This window comes from Haliotis rubra, unplaced genomic scaffold (genome assembly GCF_003918875.1).
Source record: "Haliotis rubra isolate DU_JTF1 unplaced genomic scaffold, ASM391887v1 Scf132, whole genome shotgun sequence".
Classification (NCBI taxonomy): domain Eukaryota; kingdom Metazoa; phylum Mollusca; class Gastropoda; order Lepetellida; family Haliotidae; genus Haliotis; species Haliotis rubra.
In genome coordinates, this window is record NW_025765248.1 from 165,017 (window position 1) to 189,159 (window position 24,143).

The 24,143-nt window shown below is 38.6% G+C and overlaps 1 protein-coding gene across 1 annotated transcript; it reads left to right on the top strand.

Annotated features, from left to right (window-relative positions):
- Positions 1-91: 91 nt before the first annotated feature.
- Positions 92-10,837, top strand: LOC124267539 (WD repeat-containing protein 54-like). Its single transcript, XM_046702464.1, has 9 exons — positions 92-370; positions 917-979; positions 4,065-4,122; positions 6,010-6,066; positions 6,390-6,467; positions 7,371-7,503; positions 7,820-7,982; positions 8,433-8,498; positions 9,511-10,837. The coding sequence occupies exons 1-9, from the start codon at positions 146-148 to the stop codon at positions 9,640-9,642; spliced, it is 975 nt and encodes a 324-aa protein (XP_046558420.1). The 5' UTR covers positions 92-145; the 3' UTR covers positions 9,643-10,837.
- Positions 10,838-24,143: the final 13,306 nt, after the last annotated feature.

Sequence of the window (24,143 nt, forward strand, 5' to 3'; positions counted from 1 at the left end):
ATGCTCCAGATCAACTAACAGTATTGCAAAATCAAATATATTCTCTGTTTAAATAACTGGTCCCTTTTCTTTTAATACGCATGCGCGAAAGTAGCGTACTGGGCAACAGGTTCCCGTTAGTTGTGATCAAATCTGCTCCCGAAAAATGTATCGCAAAGAAAAGCCAGTTGTGATCAAAGGTAGCGCGTCTTCTTTACCAAACAATCTTAGCATTCTTGCAACTCCAGAGAAGGGGTCCCTGAACTATGCTGTCGTGCACAAGTCGACTGTCAACCTGGTAACCGCTACAACTGACGGAACCACTGTAACTGGGAGACAAGTCGTTTGCAAGGAGCCGACCGCTACTCAAGGCAGCCCTTTCATTACCCAGGTGATGTTTAATATTTATCGGTTATGAATCATATCATACGTTTGAACTGCGTGACTGTGACTACTTGCACCGTAATGAGAGGTAATTCGACTAATCGCTAATGACAGTAATGTGTCAGCCCCACACCTACTGATTAGTGGTGAAACAGGCAATTTGAGTCTCAGGATATGCTCTTTCGCTGAAACTTTCAGTCACAGTTTGATGTGATGTCATCAAGACATTTTGCTCATGAACATGACTTCATTGTTGTTTCTGCCATTACAGTTTAAGACCTTGGACATCCCTTACTCTGTATTCAAGTGTAGCTGTAATGTTTAGGGTTATCATAGATTATTTCCATGATAATGTTTGTTTTTTGTTTGTGTGAGGTCAATATGTGTTTGAGAAAAGTGCGACCTGTCTGATAGTATGTTGTAAATGTGATCATCCAAAAACAACATTAGTTGTTGCTCATGCAATCAATCACTTGTTTAATGTGACCGCTTACATTCTGTGTTGCTTAAAACAGCAATCTCTAACCTTTTCACGTGTGCTCATGTTTAACAGGTAAAATGGATCATACTGCCAGTGAGGACGGTCCTGATATTGACGTCACAGAGGGGTATACAGGTAATATCCCTCATATTTTGTTGGTATAGATTACCGTTTATCTGCATTAAAACCATTTGTAATTTTCTGAATTAGGATGACTTAAATTTTTGTTTTTAAAAAGGGGGCATTCAGTTGAACAGGACTCAACTCCCACCCTAAATGCTCTTTTACTATAGAAGAATATGGAAAACAATCGTCATATTTTCAAAAAAAATGAGTCTGTTTAATAGTGTTAGCGTTTTAAATTAACCCATTCAACACCGCAGGCCGTTTAAAAGCGGCCACAACGTTATGAGTCCCCAGACACCGGAGGCCGCTTAAGCGGCCAGGCAGTAGTCACGTCAAAATGAGACATAATTTTAGGAACTTACTTATGGTTCATATATTAAATCCATCACATTTCACAATGTCTGAAAACACTTATTAAATTTCAATTGATCATATATTATCGGCAGAATTAAAATTATAGACTATTTTTCGCAATGTTATTGAAAACAACGATTCTCGGACACATGCTTCGGCAGCGGGTCCACAATAACATTGGTCAAAAGAGCAAAATAACGATGTTTCGAGGAAATTATTAAATAAATTGAATAAAGTAATGAATAAAATCAACAACAGCATTCATAAAAGTTGTCAAGCGATATATATAAAATTACTATATCCATCTTTTTGTGCGATCATGTAATGCAAGTCAAGTCACTGACAAGTGACATCTAAATCTCGCCGCCTCAATCTTCCTTTCCGGACATGATGTTTAATCACGAAAAAATATGCATGAAGCATTTTTGTCACAGGTCATAACCTAAGCGATCGTCCAATAAGTCCCATAATTTCACGTATATGTAGCGATTTCTTGCTTAATATGTTCAGAATAGCATTATTTTACCCCAAAACATGCGTCTAAATCTAAAAGTTTTTACGTTTTCACGAGGGGACGGTATCCATTGCCGTAATATGATTGGCTGCCTTAGGTCACGTGTCTGTTTTTTGACTAATCACGACCCTTATAGCAGACTGTAGCGAAAGCGTCATTAGAAACCAATCTTTATCCAATAAAATCGCTTCCTTCAACTGTGAAAATACTCTTGGCAAGTGTACAGTGATATTGTTGATGTTCAGAGCTTTCGAACGATACCCGCGACATCAAGCGATTTGCCTCGCATGTTATTCATCACGAAGCTTCAAAACCGAGGTATTTTCCGTTTTGTCTCCCTGTTACCGGCCGAAAGCCACTGATATCGGGGAATAAGCGACCATACATATTATTTAAGAAATCTTTTATAATAATTTTTCTGATTAAGTGAAAATGAAAATATGAAAGAAAAGCAGCGGGCATATTATGACATGTCACAAATGGAAAAAATCGCCATAGTTTTGCTTCTTTTCGTGGCTTATCTGGACATTATAAATGTAAACTTGCATTTTCATTAAAAATAAATTTATCTAAGTTGTAGTTGTATTAGTTGAATTATATTATAAAATAAACTTCATATTTATCAACAGTAGGATTAGATCTTTTTAAATGGTGTATGAGATGTAGTAGTAATAGCGTTTTACAAGCTTATAATTTCCTTCATAAACATAGGCTTCATCTGTGACCTTAGGAGTCTCTGGGAACTGCGGTGTCATGGCAGTAAATGCCTCTGGTTGACTAGTGTTGAAAGAGTTAAGTTGTACATGTAAATGCTATGTTCATCTATAACATTTTGCAATCAACAGACATCATAACATGTCATGTGTTCAAGTATCACACCTGCCTGTCTGTGTAATTACATAATGTGTCAGAGACCGAACTCGAGGGCCATAAATCAATGCATTTTGTATATGGTGTTTTGCCTGATTGGTGTTAAGTTCAAATTGCATGTGGTCAGTGATCGCGGTTGTGTATTGAATATTGTCATTAGCGGACAGGCAGGCAGCAGACACAGGTGTCAATAAAACAAGACATTGAGTTTTGTCTGTGACAGCGACATATCTATATCACAGTTAGAAATTATTGTCAGCGCTTAAATAATGACATTGCTTTTAAGTATCGAACTGAGAAAGTGACTTCGATAAGAAGAGCGTGTGGTGAAATAGACAAATGAAATTATATAAACAGTTTATTTACTGTCATAACATATAAAAAGATCGCAGCGCCTGTGAGATATCAACAAAACATTAGAAAAATAGGCTCACGCAAAGCCTTCACCGAAAGTATTCACCAGACAGCCCGCTTCCAAGTTCTTGCTGAACCTATTTCACTCGGCGCGGCTATGGCGCAGCCCAGCTGTTGAAACCCGTATTATTCCCCAGAAAAGTCTGGGGAAAATTAGTGAAACGTTTGAACTCCGATTTCACGCGTTTTTTGTCATCGCGTTATTTTTCAACTTTGTAAGTTGAATTTGCATTTTTGACGATTTGTTTCGGTACGTCCATACCGGAAGGTATCAGAATCTGCAAAGTTGTGTTTTACGTTGCATGTGACCTTTAAGTCTGGACTAGTACAAGCAGCCGCACATACACACGCATGCACATCATCATATGAGTGAAATATTCTCAAGCATGACGTTCAACCAAATTTCACCTCACCTCACCTTAATGTGACAGCTTACATTCCGTGCTGCTTAAAACAGCGATCTCTAACCTTTTCACGTGTGCTCATGTTTAACAGGTAAAATGGATCATACTGCCAGTGAGGACGGTCCTGATATTGACGTCACAGAGGGGTATACAGGTAATATCCCTCATATTTTATCTGTATAGATTACTGCTTATCTGCATTAAAAGCATTTTGTAATTTTCTGAATTAGGATGACTTAAATTTTTGTTTTTAAAAGGGGGACATTCAATTGAACAGGACTCAACTCCCACCCTAAATGTTCTTTACTATAGAAGAATATGGAAAACAATCGTCATATTTTCCAAAAAAAAAGTCTGTTTAATGGTGTTAGTGTTTTAAATTAAGATAGCCACATGTAAATAATATGTTCATCTATAAGAAAATATTACAGTTTCTTAATGCTGATGTGCTGATTTGATAGCAAATGGATGAAAACACATTTATGTATTTCTGTCAATTTCCTATGACTGACCATAATAATGTTTCTTTTGACTGTAGATGTTTGAGCCTGATGGTTCCGTCATGATATACTGGCATGCTCTCAGTGACTGCATGGGTAAGTTTACATGTAACAGTCTTATTATAATAAGATGTGTTACTCTGATATGATACATGTCTGCATGAAGATGTGAGGATATCTACACAGGAGATCACTTCTGTTGAACTTTCTCACCAGCCAGTGAGGCTTCTTATTCTTGGTATAAGTGAGCTGTTTCTCATTAATTTGTCTGACTTGTCTATCTCAAAAATGGAGAAGAATGACTGAATGAGTTCTGAATGTATGAACACTAAGTGCTTTTAAAAATGGTCTAAATGTAAGAAATGTTATATGTGGGATTACACTTTCTCAACTAGACTGCTGACTGTGTGCTGGTGATTCGGTGCCTGACTCTGAGAATGGGGGTTTGAATCCTGGATGGGTGCAACCCAAACCTAGTACTAGAATATGTCATTAACTGAGAAAGTGTTATCATAGATAGAACATATGATAACTTCCGAGTGTAGATACTAGAAGACAATCCATTTTGGCGTTGTAGATGTTTTATGCACTACTGTCATTTCTGAATTGTGTGACAGCTACACAAAAGGGTGCACTATTGTGTGCTTGTTTTTTTTGTGGGTTTTGAAATGTCCAAATGCAGACTTCCAAATTCTGATGTATAAAAATGTCAAACTTTTTTAAAGCTTACATGCATAACAAGTGCATTCTTCATTTAGCTTTGTTGGTCAAAGTTCACTCAGGCTTCACTTGTCTTAAAGGTGACATCAGGTCTCCACATGAAGTCTGAGATGTTGTATTGGAACAAGTCCAGTTATATCATTCACAGCATCATCATAATAATTATGTTTTTTTTGAAGAATCATTGTATCCAACTAACAAACCATCAAACTTGCATCGTGGCCTAAGTGGAGACGATATATCCCGATACTAGTTTAATGAGGCGAGGCGATATATATCATGAAAACATTACCAGTGCTTACTTATTGATTTCTTTGAGTAAAATTGGCCAAGAAAACAAATGACCCTGTGTTTACTTAGCAATATTGATCCCAAAGATGGCAGACACAAACAAACTTTTAGGTTCGGGTTTGTTTTAAAATTCAGAAAAATTTCAAAAGACTCCCTTCCTATTACTTTATGTAATACTCCCTACAACTTGAATCAAGTAATATTTAAGTTGTATCGGGATATCGAGACTGTCTCTGTTGTGGCGATACATCGATGTATCATGGACCCTCGCCATATAAATATCCTAATATGTTGCCTAAGCGCGTTTAAAATCGATGCACTTGTTGTTCTTTGTGGAGGGCGGTGGGAATGCAAACATCGTTACTATCGATGAATCGTTACACCACTAATTACCAATGCTTTTTGAAATTTTTGAGTAATTAGGCCTCCGAAGATCTGGGTTAGAATTCATCTTCAGTGACACATGCTTGTCCTAAGAGGCAACTAATGGGATTGGGTGGTCATGCTCGCTGATTTGGTTGACACATGTCATCATATCCCAATTGACTGATGCTCTTGCTGTTGATCACTGGATTGTCTGATCCAGGCTCGTTTACTTACAGACCACCCCCATATAACTCGAATATTGCTGAGCGTGTCGTAAAACTAAACTCACTCACTCTTTGAGTAATTTGACCCAGAAAAAACCAAATGACCCTGTATTTCTTAGCAACATTGATCCCCACTGAATCAGGTGAACTCGAACATTTCTTACATGAGTACAACCTGATATCATTGAACATTGTTCATATTATCAACCTCCTGTTGGACCAAGAGCAAATGTTTTACTGGTGTACTGGCAGTGTGATGTGCTTTATTTTGTGTTCAATTGTTACTTCTGTCGGTGTTACAGATTTCTGTATGGCAGGTTTATGTGTATCCACCTCATTGTTCATCAATAATTCTTAAACTGATAGTCTTCTTTCTTTCCAGACAGCAGCAATTTTGGTCGTGGCATCTCAGGAGTTGGAGATAACTTGATATGTGTTGGTAGGTGTGATATGTTTGCATTAATGAAATTATTAATTACATTTTGGTTTGTTGCCATACTCTTAATATGATACAGTGAATGCGTCTCAAACGTCATAATTTACAAAGGGAATGTGTTACCTGGAAATATAAAACTTGTCAATTTGAGTCAATAAGAAGGCCTGTTATTTCAAATTGTATGACTTATGTAAGCAACATTGATAGTGACTGTTAGTGTAGCTGTTTCTAGTGTCTGTTAGCATAGCTAGATGAATTCTTGCAGCCCATAACTTTCTTTTACTTGTGATTAGTACTATGTGAATGTGATACAATTCTTTTTGCAGGGACAGAAAGTGGGCTGATATTAGTGTTCAACATGCCCCCCAAAGGTACAAATATCACCTATCAGGAAGCTCTCAAAGGTTGGTATGCTAGTCTGTTCTCTTTGAAAAAATTCAAATATCTTGTGCTTAGATATTTGAATCAGAATTGATGTGTATTTGAGTTAGACTGCATCCAGACAGACTCCTGTATGAGGGAGGCAGCACATTTGTCACCAAGGCAGGGGTACCTCAATTATTCTGCGGTTTCCCTTGGTCTTTCCAGGAAATGCTTGTTGCAGATTTGAATCCTAGATTCACGCGTACCATTGGTTACATCCACACTGAAGAACATCAGCAAACAAACTGTGAAAAGAGGCAGTAGATTTGATCTTATGTTTGACAATGGTTGATCCATAGTTGAAAATGTCTACTTCGTGCATTTCAGTGTGGTAGCCTTGTTGGGAAAGCGTTTATTTGTCACATCAATGACCTTGGTTCAGATCCCAACATGGGTACAATGTGTGAATCCTATTTCTGGTGTTAGCACCATGATATTGCAAGAATATTGCTAAAGGAGGAGTAAACCCAAACTCACTAATTCACACCTCGCTATGACCTGAGCAGTATATCGACCGCCTTCGTAGTGTAGTGGTTAGAGCGTCTGCCCAGAGTGCGGAAGGTCGCGGGCTCGATCCCGACGCGTCATACCAAAAGACGTTAAAATATGGTACTTGTTGGTCCCTGCCTGGCGCTCGGCATTAATGGGTACAACAAGGACTGATCGGCTCGGAGTCAGTATAATATGTCTGAGTGGGGTATTCATGCTTCACTGCGGCATGGTATCTCAGTGGGCTAGCACTATAGAACTAGCTTAAGTCTGGGCTAGTTCAAGCAGCCGCACATACACACGCCTGCATGTGGTCATATGAGCGAAATATTCTCAAGCACAACGTAAAACCCAATTTGACCTCACCTCACCTGATCAGTATATCATGTTTTCAGGGCACACATGTGCCATCTGCGACCTGGCCTCCGACAAGGACACGATGGTGAGCGGGGACGAGAGGGGCAGTATCTTAGTCTGGAAGGCCATGGGGCAACAGCTGCAACAGACTGTCAAAATCACAGGAGGCGGGTAGGTGGCAACATTCCAGAGATGTATTTTTTTGGTCAAAACTACAGTCGAGGACAGATGTTTCTGTTTTGTAGGAGACTCCACTTGTGACATTAGTCAGTCCTAGCCAGATTGTTTGCCAGTGTGTGTGATGTGATATGAAGCAGTTGTTTGACAGTGTGTGTGATGTGATATGAAGCAGTTGTTTGCCAGTGTGTGTGATGTGATATGAAGCAGTTGTTTGCCAGTGTGTGTGATGTGATATGAAGCAGTTGTTTGACAGTGTGTTTGATGTTGATATGAGGCATTTGTGTGACAGCATATTGTTTTTGGTCAGGAGCCCGTGCAGCAGTATAGCACTCTGGCGAGGCATCATCGTGGGCGGATATGGCTCGGGGCATCTACGTGTCTACAGTGCAGCAAGTGGAAAGATAAGTGCAGAAGTCACCGCACATGCTCGATGGATTAATGCAATAGATATTGCTCGAGAAAATGGAATGGTGAGTTGATATGAACAGCCAACCGACCAACCGCTCTCTGGGCGACACTCTATCCACTCGATGACAAAGACAGTTATTCTTATTGTAATATATTTTATCTGATACAACAGCACTAAGTGGATGGAACAAGGGTTGTCAGCCAGGAGTCAGTACACTGTGCCTGTGTTGGATGTCCATGTTAAACCCTGACTTTGTATCAAGTGAACAATCTCTAAAGCTGATATAAGTTCGGGCTCGCCCAAGCCCCCATGCATACAAATGCTCATCACTCAATGTATGCACTGTATAATCTTGAACACAATGCTGAACAGCATTTCATATCTCCTCAGAAGCAAGCTTTGATCAAGAAGTCCAAAGTTAACTGTTGAGAGTGAAATATTTCACTTGTTTGTTCCGATGATCCCAGGGTTAGAGAATGTTCTATCTGGGGATGTGTTTTATCTGTTTCAGTTGTTGTCCGTGAGTGATGATGCATCTTATCGGGTGTGGAAGCTCACAGAGGGAACAATGCCACAGGTAGAATTTGTACCATTGCTTCGATATTTTGAGTAGACCTGTAATTGTACACATACACTGTGTTTGGACATAGTAGGCTTACTCTCCAGTACACAATCAGGCTGTTCTTGTTTAAAGACATACTCAGCAATATTTCAGATATGGAGGCTACCTGTAAATAATTGTATTGGGACCTGACACATTTGTGATTCGTATCAAGCATGGACCCACATGCTAAGGTTATGATGGCTCAAGTCACCACCTGACCTCCATTTGGTTGCCTCTTATGATAAGCATGATTTGCTTGTAAAGATTGGTAATAGGAAATATTGTCAAGGGGAAGAATAATTAATGTTATTATCAATATGTAAATTATGGCATGGATGATATCTTACATAAACTTTTGTGATGAAATATAGTTTTATTTTACTCACACAATACACACAGTTAAGTCTATATTTAAGGGCTGCTTCTAACTTATGTTCAGGAAGTCTTTTTGTTAGTTATCCATTCTTAATTATTTCGGTACGCATCAGTGATGAGAAATATGTTGACTTCTTTCAAGGTTTTTGTGGCTTCTCCGATATTTATCAATAATCGATCCATATTTAATTACCGATTATCAATCTGTATTGTCCAGGGGTGGAAATAACCCATTGCCAGGCCCGAGTCCAGTGTTTTTTTTCTGTCGGGCAAGCAAATTTGTATATCACACTGTACCGGTGTCCAGTTGACTTTCCAATATGAATTATGTTGTTTATTTAAAAAAGCAACCAGAAAAGGGCCGGTATAGTGGAAAAATTATCAGGGCAAGTGATTTTACATGTGCCACTGTACCGGAGTACACTAGCAATTTTAAAGTTATTTCCACCCCTGTTGTCAATATTGATACCCAGCACTGGCTAGTTTCTTAGTAAGATGATGTGAAACATATGTATGGAGGTGAGATGGACTTCACTATTAATTCAAGTTGGCCTTTGTATATATTTGAACTTGCTTTTCATGTTTGTATATGGATCTAATGTCATTTCAGATTCAGTACCGGCACTCAGACACAGTGACTGATGTACAGCTTGTCGGGGGGCAGTTTGTTGACGGTCAAGGGAGAGCACTCTGTCTCACCGGCTATGACTGCAGTGAGATAGTGTTCTTTGTCCAGTGCTGAGCTCGACACTGTCAGTCCAGTATTATTGCTTAGCTTTAGTCCGGTGTGCAAGTAGATGTCCCATCTGTGAAGTCCCATCTGTGCAATTCCACACAAGAAGGAAAATTTTGTGAGAGAGATATTTCTTTGGTTATCTGGTGTCATATTGTTTGTTGTAAAACCTGTTGCGTACACATACAGTATGCCATTTGTATGTATAGTGTAAGAGAAATCATGTAGAAATGAGCTCAGTCTCACTGAGAGAAGATTTTATTGATTGTTGCTGCTAAATAAAGATCTGAAGACATCCCATTACAGGTCATGTCAGGGTGACCTTTCAGTAGACCAATCAGAGTGACCCTTATTAGATCAGGAAAGTGTCAGGGTGTATTTTACAGAGATTTCCAAGTGACAGTTTTCGACTACAACTGATTCAGTTAGTGTCATTATCACTATCTCAATTCTCAAATCAAATGTGGTATGTGAATCTGAAACTATAGCAGTAGCAATGAAGAGTAGACATCCACACAGGTATCACAGGTGTTACACAACAAGTAGTGACATTTGTGCAATGTATTCTCATTGTTCTGAACTCTTGTAGGTTCCCACTCACTGTTTTAGTGGCAGAAATAAAACATAGTGACTACAAAGTGGCCTTATATGTTCATAAATGATGGCGGGTCAGCCTAGTGATTAAAGCGTTCGCTCATCACACCGAAGACCTGGGTTCGATTCCCCACATGGGTACAATGTGTGAAGCCCATTTCTGGTGTCTCCCACAGTGATGTTGCTGGAATATTGCTAAAAACGGGATGATGGCATGTGCAGAAAATGCTAAATATTGATGCTGGCATTTGGGATCTTGTCACTGTATCAGCTATGAGTACCTTTTTCGTTGCAGTTGCCATGGTTGCAACATCTGATAGTTTCCATGGCTGAAGTTACTGGAAAGACTGAAATACTTTCTGAAGACTTATTGTTCTGTTACCATGGTGTCATCCTCACAGGATGTCTTTAACATCCGCTGAAAGTGTAGAGCACAGACAAATAACCTGTTTTCGTAGTAATATCATAACTTTTTCTGGACCTAATTTCCTTATGTATTTTGTCATTGCACAAACAAAATATTGTTATCAAATGTCTAGCGATAAAACCCTAATTGATCCTGAAGAAGAAGTGTGACTGTTCATCATGTGTTGGCGTGTTTCTGGCAAAAGGGTGAAAAATCCGAAGGGGTTTATTTTCAAAATTCCTGAAGAAGCATATACTATGGATATAGACTGATGGGGGACTTTTATGAGCTCTTAAGTGAGAGCCTGCCCCGCTCTTAATCAAGTTGTATGTCTGAATACTGCTTCTGATTACCTATTAGAGATTTGGTAGCCCATAGGATCAGCTAGTGTTGTTAACCCATTTCTTTTGCATCTAATTGGGTTGGTTACTTCCCATGGAGCTGAGATTGGAATATGAATATATACTGAGATGTTATATGCTTTCCACATGCTCATATATTAATATAGTAGTTCTAAGGCTATATAAATGGACATTTTCCGTTATTAATGTATTGTTTCTATGAATCAGTGTTTTGTCAATGGGGATATTAACAAGGAAAATGGTGTTGAATATTGTTTACAGAAACTGTGATATTTAAGTGTTATATTACAGCAAGGGTTGTTGATGTTGTAAGTGTTGTATGTGAATCTCTGTGGATTGGATGATAATATTTGTTTCTATTATCAGTTTTGTACTTATTTTCTTTTGTCATTTTGTCTAGTGACATAACTTTTTCAGTTAACGAGAAACACAGAAAAGTAATGTCCAATTCCTTGATAAACTAATCATGATTAACTCACCAAATGATATTTTAGTGTCTCTTCACCATCCCATAGTAACCATATATACTAGTAAACCCTCATATGTGAGGTATTACTGAATTTGTCTACATTGCAGCATTATATACCAAAACTATAAATGCAACATCTTGTTTCACTGTATTTTAATGTTTTAAATGCAAACAGTGTTGGAGAGGAAACGAATCTAAAATGGATTATTATGAATTTGTTTATGTTTATGCCTTTTGTTATGATTTATAATTTTTTTAATATCAAACTGATGGTGTGGTGGACCAGTCATCTGTGACACAGCAGTTCTTTGTATAGAGTTCCGTCCCTTAGATGTGACAGAATCCAGTGACATGGATTCAAACCTCAGAAAACCACCGAAAGTTATATACCATGATATAACTAGATAACTGTTCAAACAGCGGTAGATTACTTAATCACAACTCACTGGTCCGATATTTACTTAAACTATGAATAACATAGTAAATCTCTGATCCTCAGTACAGATGTTACAAAACATGGTTGTGAAAATCCTCCTCGCATAAAATCAATAAGTTGTCCAAACTGTTTAGATTTTGGTTAAGTTATATTTTTTCACAGCCATTTTTCTCGTCAAATCTGAGTAGTGACGTTTAAGTACATGTAGTTCAATGTCATACATCAAGCAAACCATTCTCGTTAGTTATAGGGTAGCTGTGTGGTTACAGCATGGTTGTGCAATGCCAAAGGCCAGGTTCAAATCCCCACATGGGTAAATTATGTGAAGCTCATTTCTGGTGTAGTCCATTGCTCTTCCCTGCCATGATATTGGTGAAACATTCCAAAAATGGTGTGAAACAATACTTACTCATTTCTAATAATTCACAAACATATATATTACAATATTCAATATTATATCCTGTTAATCAGACATTTTTTACCAATGCATAATTTTAATAATGATGTGTCCCACCAACATTGATACCAGATTTGTATACAATGTATACTTCACGTTGCATCTTGTTTATCGCTCTAACAGTGTTACGCCCATTTCTGGTGTCCCCCGCCGTGATATTGCTGGAATATTGCTAAAAGTGGCGTAAAACTAAACTCACTCACTCACTCTAACAGTGTTATATCATTCAGATATAGTGTGTTTGACAGTTCAGTGGTTCTCATCTCAGATTCATCATTATCCATGGTCTGTAAAGATCTTTGTCATGCTTGTGGGACAAGTGCAGTTGTAAATGTCTAAAACCTGTGTTACGATCCACATCCTCCTACAGGCTGACATTAGGTATCTAATTGAAGTACTGGGAGAGCAGAATAAAACGTCTCAGCCACTCTCCTTCTAGGATCCTCTTGTTGTTGTGGACGATGTAAAATATTGTTACCTAGCTCGTCAGGGTTAACTCTTGTGCAAGACAAGAACTGGGATAATGACAATATCAAGTGTTAAGTTCATGTTTTGGTTTACATTTATAGTGGGAATTATGATTTAAATTAATGTTCATAAATGTTTCTTTTTTCAAGTACAGATAAACCATTGGGTCCTTGCACTACACAACATGTCTTGCTGGGTGTTATTGGTTTGCATAAATTTGGTAATAAACTATAGTGATCATAAGATTTGTCAAAATTTATTATAAAATTCAACAATAACAATGAAATAGTGATTATGTTAGAAAAATAATATATGTCTTGTTGTTAAAGTAAAAAATGTCCGTTCATGGTTCCACTGTACCAAATAAAGACAGCATAAATGTAACTGCCTACTAACCACAGGCATGAGGACAACGATGTTGAGTTACGCCAGCAAAGGGGTATATATTATCCAGTTCAATCACTGTCAATAAACTTGAAATGAGCATGAGTCTCAAAGGGACCAAACACATTTTTATTACTTTATTTTTTTCTGACTATAGTTGGCACTGATGTAATTAGGTAAAGTTCTTATCTCACAATAGTTTAGTTGTTTTCCACTGATGACAACCAGTTGCGGTATTACTGGGCAATATGTGATGTCAATATCAAGGTGAGGGCCAGATCCTCATATTTGGGGGATGTTTTAGCTTTTCCTTAAATCATTTCAGTTGGTAGTGAATACAGGAAGCTGATCATTTTAAGGAATTAGTAGTGTTTAAGGAATTATCATTGTTTAGTATACAAGATATAAATGGTTTGTGTGTGTGAGCTGTGATTCCTCTTCATGAAATCTTTCAAATTTGCACTGAATGCTCCAAATTGTATCTGACATATCAAGGTACATGATGACTATTAGCTTCTCAGGGTCTTAGATTTTATGATTATACATCACAATGACCTGGAAAATAGCTGACCATCATAATTAATGTGAAATGGTAAGTTACCAGAGTGTGGAGATCAGGATGATGAAGTTAATGTGTTTGTACTGAAGATTCACTATAGATAATTTATTTACGAGAATCAACTACGGACCATTATCCAGCCCATTGGTTGAGATAGTCTTTGTGTAATATATCACATGAATATATTGGCCTTCCTGTTAAACCTTCATGGGATGAACCAATGCTTTTGTGATTTACATATTGTCCAGGGCAAGATACAGGGCCCCGTTTCACAAAGCTATCGTAGCGCTACGACTGTCGTAAGTCTATGCTACAGCATAGGAGGTACGATTCCTACGAGAAAAGTTACAAGATCTTAGGCTTACGAGAGCTTTGTGAAACGGGGCACAGGTGAGGAAACTATTATGTTCAGTGTTGCTCCATAACTCACAAATAGATGAGTTAACAAAAGGTTTCTGGAAATAATTATTGTCTTATGCAGGAAAATATTTAAAATGCATTTAGACTGGCAGCTAATTTTGTACCTAACAAAATATATCTGGAAATTTTAAAGTGAGTATATTTGCAATGATGCATAGAATTATATATATTTAGCAAAGTTGTTCTTTTTAAGTATGTTGAGCAGTTTTATGGCGAGCTCACCTGTCAGTCAATGGTTGATTTTTCAGACCTCATTGTTATCGATAATGTCTACAATGTGTTTGTTAGCTTCTGTTTTCTATGATGATAGTGTTCGTTGTTATCAAGTGGCAGATGCTCACGTGATCCTAAGTGACTACGCCATGTGTTTCCAAGGAGAATTCTACAAAGCCGTCCACAGTATGATGTCAAAATAAAGTAGCAATTGCAACATACCTTGAGTTGTTTCATTCTTTACTGCTATGTGTTCTGGGGCAGACTGGAACACCTAACTCAGAGGAGAACACAGGCCGTGTGTGGTCTGAATTATCAGTAACAGTTCTTAACAACAGGGGGAGGTGGGGTAGTCTAGTGGTTAAAGCATTGGCTCGTCGCGCTGAAGACCCGGGTCCGAATCCCCACATGGGTGCAATGAGTGAAGCCCATTTCTGGTGTCCCCTGCCGTGATATTGCCGGAATATTGCTAAAAGCGGCGCGGCGTAAAACCAAACTCAGTCAGTCAGTCTTAACAACAGACTTTCAACAGAAACAGAAGAGAGTGATAGAGAGAAGGGGATGCGATTGGGAAGGGGGAAATATATGGAAATGAGAGATACATACGAGAGCTGGCTGAAAAGTTCTAAACCTAACCATGAAAGACCTGTACAAAGTCTATGGTTTCCATTTATTTGACTACATTTCCCCCTTCTAGGCGTACACACTTTTGCTAACGATGTTGCAAGACCTGGATGCCGGTCAGGAAGACATTTACTTCTGCCAACCTGAAAAAGTCGTCCACAGCTGACATGACGTCAACATTACTAGGATAATGACGACCAGCTAGTTCCTTTTTCAGTTTTGGAAACAGGAGGAACTCTGACGGGGCCACATCGGGTGAGTAAGGTGGGTGGTCAATGGGTTCGAAGCCACAATAATGGATCGCTGACATGGCCACCACCGATTTATGAACAGGAGCATTGACTTCGGGGAACAGGACACCATTGACGAGCATTCCGCGTCGCTTAGGTTTGATAGCTTCACGCAGCTTCCATTGATAGTCTGGCCTTTTCTGGTCTTTTTCAAGATAGTCAATCAGCAGAATACCCTTGGAATCCCCAAAGACTGAAGCCATCACCTTTCAAGCAGAAGGTACGGACCAACTTGAGGCTCTTTGAGGCTGGCTACTCAAAATGCTGCCATTAAATTTGGGGCTCTGGTGAATCCAGGTATCATTCATGATTACGAATCTGGCCAAAACATTATCAGGATCTGCTTCAAAACGGCACAAGTTGTCACGGGACGTCAGGAATCTGACACGTTTCTGATCAGCAGTCAAGAACTTTGGCACTCATCTTGCAGAAACTTTTGTCATTAATAACTCGGTGGTAATGTGCTCAACCCTTCCATGAGAGATACCCACAACTCTGGCAATATGGCGAGTGGTCAATCGTGGATCAGCCATCACCATGTCATGCACCCGGTTAATGTTTTCTGGAATGGTTGCTGTTGATGGCCTTCCAGGACGCGGGTCATCGTCAAGGCTGTTTTTGACACGCTTAGATTCCGCAGCCCACTTCTTGACTGTGTAAAACGAAGGGGCATCATCCCTTAAAGTGGAGACCATGTCGGCATGTATCTGTGTTGGAGTAAGTCCTTTCAGTTGCAGGTACTGGATGACTGCCCTATAGCCAGTTTTGTCCATTTCTGGTGATTTCAGTGGGTAGGTTCACAAGATGGTCTGGTACAAAGACAATAAAAACACTACAGTTACAGTCCTTGTGTGTATGATTCATTAAAGATTGTACTTGTTGTAGGCAAAAGTTTGATTCAGCCCGACTGATCTATCCTATTTAGGCTTAGAACTTTTCAGCCAGCCCTCGTACTAATCCTTTAGTTGTCATTTGTCTCTTTCTCTGTCACACACATGCGCACTACAGTGCCCACACCATCAGACACACTCCATAATCACACAGACACATACCGTCACCCATAAAGACGCCATGACACAGACACAATCCATACACAAATAATATGTTTCTACCCCTGTTAACAAAGACTGGGTCATACCACACCGAAAAACAGAAATGGTAGTCAGATAATTTTTACTTTTAAAAGTTTAAAATGTCATTTAAAAAATTGCATACAGGATGGGTTGGTTTATTTAACCTTTTACATAGAAATATATTGCAAATTCGTATTGTTTTTTCCACCCATAAACCCACACTTGTATATAATTCTATATAGATTTCATCTTGTTTATCTTTATTCACACGTACGCACACATACACACATACATAAAACAGACACATTTTTGGGCTGGTCCAACGGTATGAAGGCAGGCGATAAGTGATGGAGTCTGGACCAGACAATCCAGTGACTGACACTGCGAGCGACAATACTCGCCCTCGATTCCCCAGCACGCCTGCCCGATCCATCTTGTCACCTCCGAGGACCGCTGAATTGCGTAGATCGATGCTCATGCTGTTGATGACTTGATTGTCTGGTCCAGGCTAGATTATTTACAGACTGCCGCCATATAGCTGGAATATTGCTGACTGCAACGTAAAACTAACCTCACTCACTCACGACTACTGAGTATCTGCTGTGTTTCAGCCTATAAACTTTGATACTGACTTGATGCGTTGCTTTGTCCCGTCGCGTATGATTTAAGTTTCTTACATCAAATTACTGAACGTAACCTAAAGAAACGTGTTGTTCAAGTTAAGTGATATAAACTGTGTGCTAGCGGCAGCTCAACTTGGCTTGCCCCAGTTAACATCTGCATGTTTGGACACCCAACGTGGGAACGCTGGGGACATTGATTCAGGGGCCGCTAACATTTACTTGCTCTGTCACACCTGTCACACTAAACATTCAGGTGTTCATCAAATGTGGTGTTACATCAGTATTATAGTCTTTAAAACAGCATGCCAAAATATGGACTTATAATGCATTCCCATTTTAACTCACAACAGTGGACGGTGGGATTTCATTAGTTACGTGTTTTATTACATTTGAAGCAATGTTTGCACCTTAACCAACTTTCAAGGATACTCGATGTTTACTATACGGAACTTTCAGACCATTATATTTTAGATGAAAATGATAGCTCTGTCGTAAGCTTCATCTTAGCCGTGAGGTTGTGTTTATATTCGATATCTGTGATCTACATAACAATTTGTAATAGTGAACAGGCAATGTTCTGAGTTTGGATAAGGTCGGCAAATAGTTAGGGGGACGCTGGTTTATATTTTGCATTTGCCACATAATGTCGTTCGTTTGATAAGATCACACACCTCTGCCGTCTCGAGGTTTAACTTTGACAATCACACACTCCCTGTCTCTTATAGGGCAACATCTGACGCAAAAGAAACTCATTCACAAAACAAGGACAAGACATTAAATTGACAGCTAGACGACAGAGAAGACCCTATATATGTCGGACATTACGGGATGGGGTAGGTTCTTAGAGAACAGAGAGAGGAGAGGGCGTGTCTGAGCAACGATGTTGAGGTAGTAGATATTTGATTTCTTTAAAATGTATCGCTTTACATAAATACCAATCGGAGAGTGAGTTGGGCCGAACGCCAATGGTATTTCAGTTATATCACGGTCTGCCATCTTGGTGTGGAGGAACGACCCTCAGTAATACAGGTCTTAGGTGCGACATACGTGCACGTTACCCAATAAACAGGAACATTAACTTAATGGCTTACTAAGTCACTTTACGTGCCTTTGTGATCGTTTTTTAAATGTAATATAGCCTAATAATAACATTAGTATATACTATCATGGCGAATCTGGGATTCGACTTACTGTGACTCGTTACATTCCCTTGTGAATGTTTTTGAAATGTAATATATTTCTAATATACATATATTATCTGCATAAAGAGGAACACTACGTGCACGAAGAAGATTCCTGCTTTCTGTAAACATACTCAGCTTGAACTTGTCAACATTAGGACCAGTATAGGATTCGCTAAAATATGTGTCGTAAAATACAGAAATTAAACATTTTTATTCATAGTTATAGGTCTGAACGTATAGGTAGTAAGGAGGACGTGTTGACATAACCTAGCATTTGTAACCAGGGTGCGAGGGGGTGATGATGGAATGTGCATGCGGCATATTTCTCTCCCTCCCCCTAGGCACTCGAGCTTACAATGGGTCACCAACAACTCACACTTGTCGTCAGAGATGACGGCTCGGGAGAATGACACAGTGACCGCGGTTTTATGTCACCGTACCCCGTTCGCGTGGCGTGACGCTCTTATTATCAGTCACTGATTGTGTGGTAGTATTTACGTAGATACAGAAATATCTAGCACGCACAATTTGAAATCGTTAAAAAATGTATTAAAGTACAGTAGTGTGCCCTTTCAGTCGTTTACCCAAGTTATCCGTGTTTAATTGCCCGATCGACTCGGCAATAATTGTCGTCGATGAATTGGTTCTATACGGTTGTGTTTGCATGTTGCGTTAGGTTCGGGGGATTTCTGGGTTGGATCACAGTAATCAAACTGTTATAAACTTACAATGTGTTAGGTCCAGAACTTGGTATGTATATATTCGTGATAAGTCTGTTGTAGAAACTTTGTAGGGTCCTGCTTGTGTTAAAGAGAAACGTGACTGGTTCTGTCGACTACTAGACTATCAACTACTCTCAGAAATGAACATATTTTACAGAGAAAAAACTCATAGTAAAAAAATAAAATATAATGAAAACTTGTCACATTTTCTAGACTTGTGTGGGCTTTCGTGGATATACATATGTATTTGCTTCAGGGTCTGTATGACAGACTAGTCAAGCAAACCTTCCGACCACCTCCGTGATCTTGTAGTAAATGGTCTCGTGGATACAGCGTCAGCCCCGAAAGCGGAAGGTCGGTAGTTCGAACCTTGGAACCACCACACCAATATGTGGAACCTATAATACACGTTCATTTGTAATGTGATACCCGCTCAGCAGGCCCTTGTGTCGTTGTTTTAATATTTCTAGATCAATAAATACCACGAGCGTCAAAAGTAAGTAAACTCAGTAAACTTAGGCTCAGTATTATTCGTTACACTGCCATACTGACAGTATGATAGTTCTATAAAACGGGCATTATTTTAGGCGGACAAGTTACAGCGCGCCCACGCAAGCACGCAGGTCACTACGTGAGTGCAATGAAATGAATACACCACACCCAGGGGCGGATCTAGGATTTAGGACTAGGAGCAGGGGTCTGTGGGGTGGGTGGGTCCATGCAAAGTCACTGAGTTGTATGACCAGAATGGAATGATGATCTAAAACACGAGGGTAGATGGGGGTAACCTAGCTAGAGGTTACAGCGTTCGCTCGGCCTGCCCGGGTTCGATTCCACAAATGGGTACAATGTGTGAAGCCCATTTCTGGTGTCCCCAGCCGTGATATTACTAGAATATTGCTAGACACGGTCTAAAACTAAACTCACTCACTCTAAAACACGAACAAAGCTCCATGTCAATGGGGCACATTGAAATAAAATTCAAAATACATGTGTATACTATTCACACTTTGCTAAGGATCAAATCATGTTTTCAACAGAAAACTATGATGTGGGGTCAAATTTGGTTTAAATACCTAAGCTTATTGTAAGCATGGATCATAGGTTTGAGTTTGTCATTTCTTCTTGTGGATCCCATACCTGCTATTGACAGGTGTTGTGTACTTGTCAGTGACTGGTTCCATGATTTGCAAAATGGCTGACTGGTGCCATGAAAACCATTTTTATGGTTACTCGTGTATCAGGTGCATAAGGTTAGATTAAAGTGACTGTTTGCCTAAAGAGGGGTTACCACATTATAAATTATCAAGTTTTAAATGGAAACAATTTCAAATTATGAATCTATGTTAGTAAAGTAGTGATTTTTTGTGATCCTTAGCAAACTGTGAGTAGTATAGTGCCTCTTTTAACGTAATGTACAGACCAGAAGCCAAGGTGGGTATTGTAACACATATCCTCCAGATGTGTTACTGTGGATGTTCTTAACTTGTTTTGAGTTGTATAAACTATAATGCAGCTATCAACATAAGAAAACAGCTTTCACACCCCAGGTCTTGGCAATAAAGCAAAACACACAGATGTTCTTATCACAGTATAAATACGCAGAAAACTTTGAAATGGTGTCACTTATTAAGAGAAAATAACTGTTAAACCTTCAGAATTGAAGACAAAGTGTGCTCTTTTATTTGTGGGCAATGAAGTAGCCTCCTCTTACTCATTCTAGACTCGGATTTGATCCCACACATGGCTACAATGTGTGAAGCCCATTTCTGGTGTCCACCCACCATGATATTGTTAGAATATTGCTAAAAGCGGCGTAACACCTTATTCACTCACTCTTATTCATTTGACGTTTTTGTCAGGAGCATACCCCTGCTTTGTGGGTTTCAAACATTGAGATCTGCATCACCTCAAGATTTCTTCCCATTTAGCTGGTATTCCATGATGTAAACAAAATGTTCAAAGCACCAATGCACCAAATTCACTCACTATACAGACGACACAAAACTATTTGTGTGACTCTTACATGCTGTGGACATAGCTTAGATTTTACCCTCACCTGTCTTTGTCAGGGTCTCATCGGAAGGTCTACTTTCTTCTGAACACGAGACAGTCCTTCAGGATGTCATTAAACATGTTGATTTAGGTAGTTTCTCTTTAATAGTTTATATTAAGTAAATAATTAGATCAAAGTAGAAAAAAAACAATAAGATATGCTGGTAATCAAAACATTTATACAGTCAAATTCTTTAAAGAACAGAGTAACAAATGATATTGGTTCATCAACAAGGTAAACAGCTGAGAATGCTTTAAGTGTAGCACTTTTGCAGGTCAGGCATAGATATATACAATCTTCTCTCTTCCAGCTCTTTGATAAACTGCAAGAATTGGAATAACACAAGACTAGGATAAAGTGGAACACAATCACAGAATAGATGTTTGTCATTAAGTATCACACTCACACAAATTTTATCTTTCAGCTTTACAGGGTATTTGACTGTATACTAATTAGCATGATTAACAAAGGAATAAAATACTGCCATTTCTAATACATATCTAGTAGTAGCTGTTGTAAATACTAGACATATCACATGTTTTGATTGTAGTGATGAAGATTCTGTGCTTAAACTTGCATGTCAACAAGTAAACAAAAAGGGCAGCACAATCAAGATTTAGTCATCAGCCCTAGGGCAGCAATGACCCTGCATCCCCATACCCCTTCACACAAAAAAACAACCCCTCCCCACCCAATTACATCAGTTACAATTACATTAAATTGCATATCTTCTTCACTGTGCCAATTCCATCTCCAGTACATGGCAAGGCATTCCAGACTCAAAGAGAGAGAGGAGTGAGTTAACATTTTACATCAGCAATATTTCAGCCATATTGTGGTGACCAGACTCAAAGAATGCAGCATATATAAAAGTGTGAGGTGAGAAGAAAGCTTGGGCCAAAATGCCAGTTCTATATATTTGATTTCTGTAATTAAAAACATTGTGTTTGTTTGTAGCTTAGTGCCATTCTCAGTGATATCCTAGCAACAAAATATTTCAGTTTGGATCTGACAAACCAGTGACTGATATTGTGAGCAACAACATAGATCGATATTATGATTTCCACACAATCAACCAAATTTACCTTAGCCCCAGACTCTAACATTATGGATATTCATGATCATAAGATCAATGTACTGTTTAATGAACACGGTAACTTAACATCAACGACAATGTATGTCTGTGTCTCTCACACTAAATCACTCACACACCACATACATTTCTGCCATGGTATTCTTGCTCCCATAAAACTATGCAAAAGTTGGTGTTGGGGGTATCCTTTGGGTTAAAACATTAACTTATCACGATGAAGATCAAGTATTGAATCTTATCCCATGCTGGTCATGCTGTAGCATGTGACAATGCATAAATCTACTTTTGACAGCATGATACATCCACCCATGTATCTTTGTACATGTTTTATGCAACATACAAAAATGGTGGCAATTAAGTATCTCAATAGATATTATTCACTGACTCAAATTGTGAATCAATATGTGATAGGAATATCATGACACATGGTCTAAGACTGTTAGAAGGCATATACAAGATATAAACCATGAAAACAAAACCAAAGCCTGAATGTTTAAAATTGTGTATATAATGGAATACAGTAACAATCTATACCATGTACACAGTGCTGTGTATATAGATTGAAACTGGAAGTTTCATAAGCTGTCAACTCAATAAGTACACTTGAACATGGAAATGATGTTACTGATATCAGTAACATAGCATAACTGATTATCTTTACATACTCAAAACACACAAAATATAATTATTTTTGTAAACAGGTCAATATCATCACAACTTATGGTCACTCATTTGTCAAATGTAATAACTTCATAAGATAGGTAAATCATTAAGTATATTATGAATTAATAAATTATATGAAAGAGCCAGACTGTAGAAGACCTCCTACTGTCTAGATGATACTAGATTTTGTATCATGAATGGAATTCAGAAACTTCACACAATTAGTGGTGGCCCCCGATAATCCAGTGTGTCACACCAGTATTCATGTGGCTGAGGAACCTGCATAAACCATCTGATTGTTGGTTTGCTGTTCTCTATAGATGCACTTTCAACATTTTTATTTCCCAAAATGCCGGACATTGGAAGCTCCCTTGTAATAATGGCAGTCTCGACTCTGACTGTTGTTGTATGGAGGGGCCAAATATCCAAGAAAGCAGCTACCCACCCGCAGATTGTATCTCATGAATATTTCCTTCACTTGGTGACAAAAGCAGCTTGTAATCATCCATTCGATGTAATTACTTGATCATGGCGTAAACAAACCGATCTCACCAGAGGTTTCTACTTACAAAATGTAATTTCTTTCCACGTCTTCTGGAATCGTTCTGCATCAAGACTATAACTTTTCAAGTGAACCGACCCATGAATCCACTTTTGCAGAATCATACATGGTAGGGTGATCATGCGTGGGTAATTTGCCTCCAGATTTTGCGACGAAATATTTCATGGTAAAAAATGTCATCTCCCGAAATGTGGACGTATGTGACAGGGTGCGTAAATCTGTTTCCGAAGTTCTATCTGTCATGGATTTCAGGTCAAAGTTAACATCTTTCGCGGTGATTGAATTCAGTCTAATTGGTGGTTATTCATCTGTTCTTCAAAATCGTGTCGTGTTGTTTACGGGAAAAACGCGGAAGCGTCCATGCTTTTTGTATGGGGCAGCCATTTTGAGATCCCTTGTACTAATAACAAAGAGATCAAACCAGAAACGAATTTAGAGAAAATGACTTTTTCTGAATATCTTATCAATTTAGTTAATGATATTATTTAACATTTTAAAGGGATAATGAACACGTTATTATTTTTAGAAAAAAATTAATTCGTTTTGATGTTTCAAGAGCTTAACGTATTTAATAAATGAGCCATTTCCGTATTTCTTTCTTTCTTAGCATTGACTTTTGTATAATTTTAATCTCCAACCCCTCATCAAAGTTGTGTGTTACATCATTCATAACGTTTCACTGCAAGCATATTGTACATCCATATTAAATACGAGTTTATTATGTTGTTTTAAATTCCAATGTTGTAGACAAGGACATTTAGCCATACATTTCTTCAAAAAGCACTAAAGAGCTATCTGCAAGATAGTGTTTAAAAGGGTACAAGGAAGTACACACCGATATGAATTGGATAA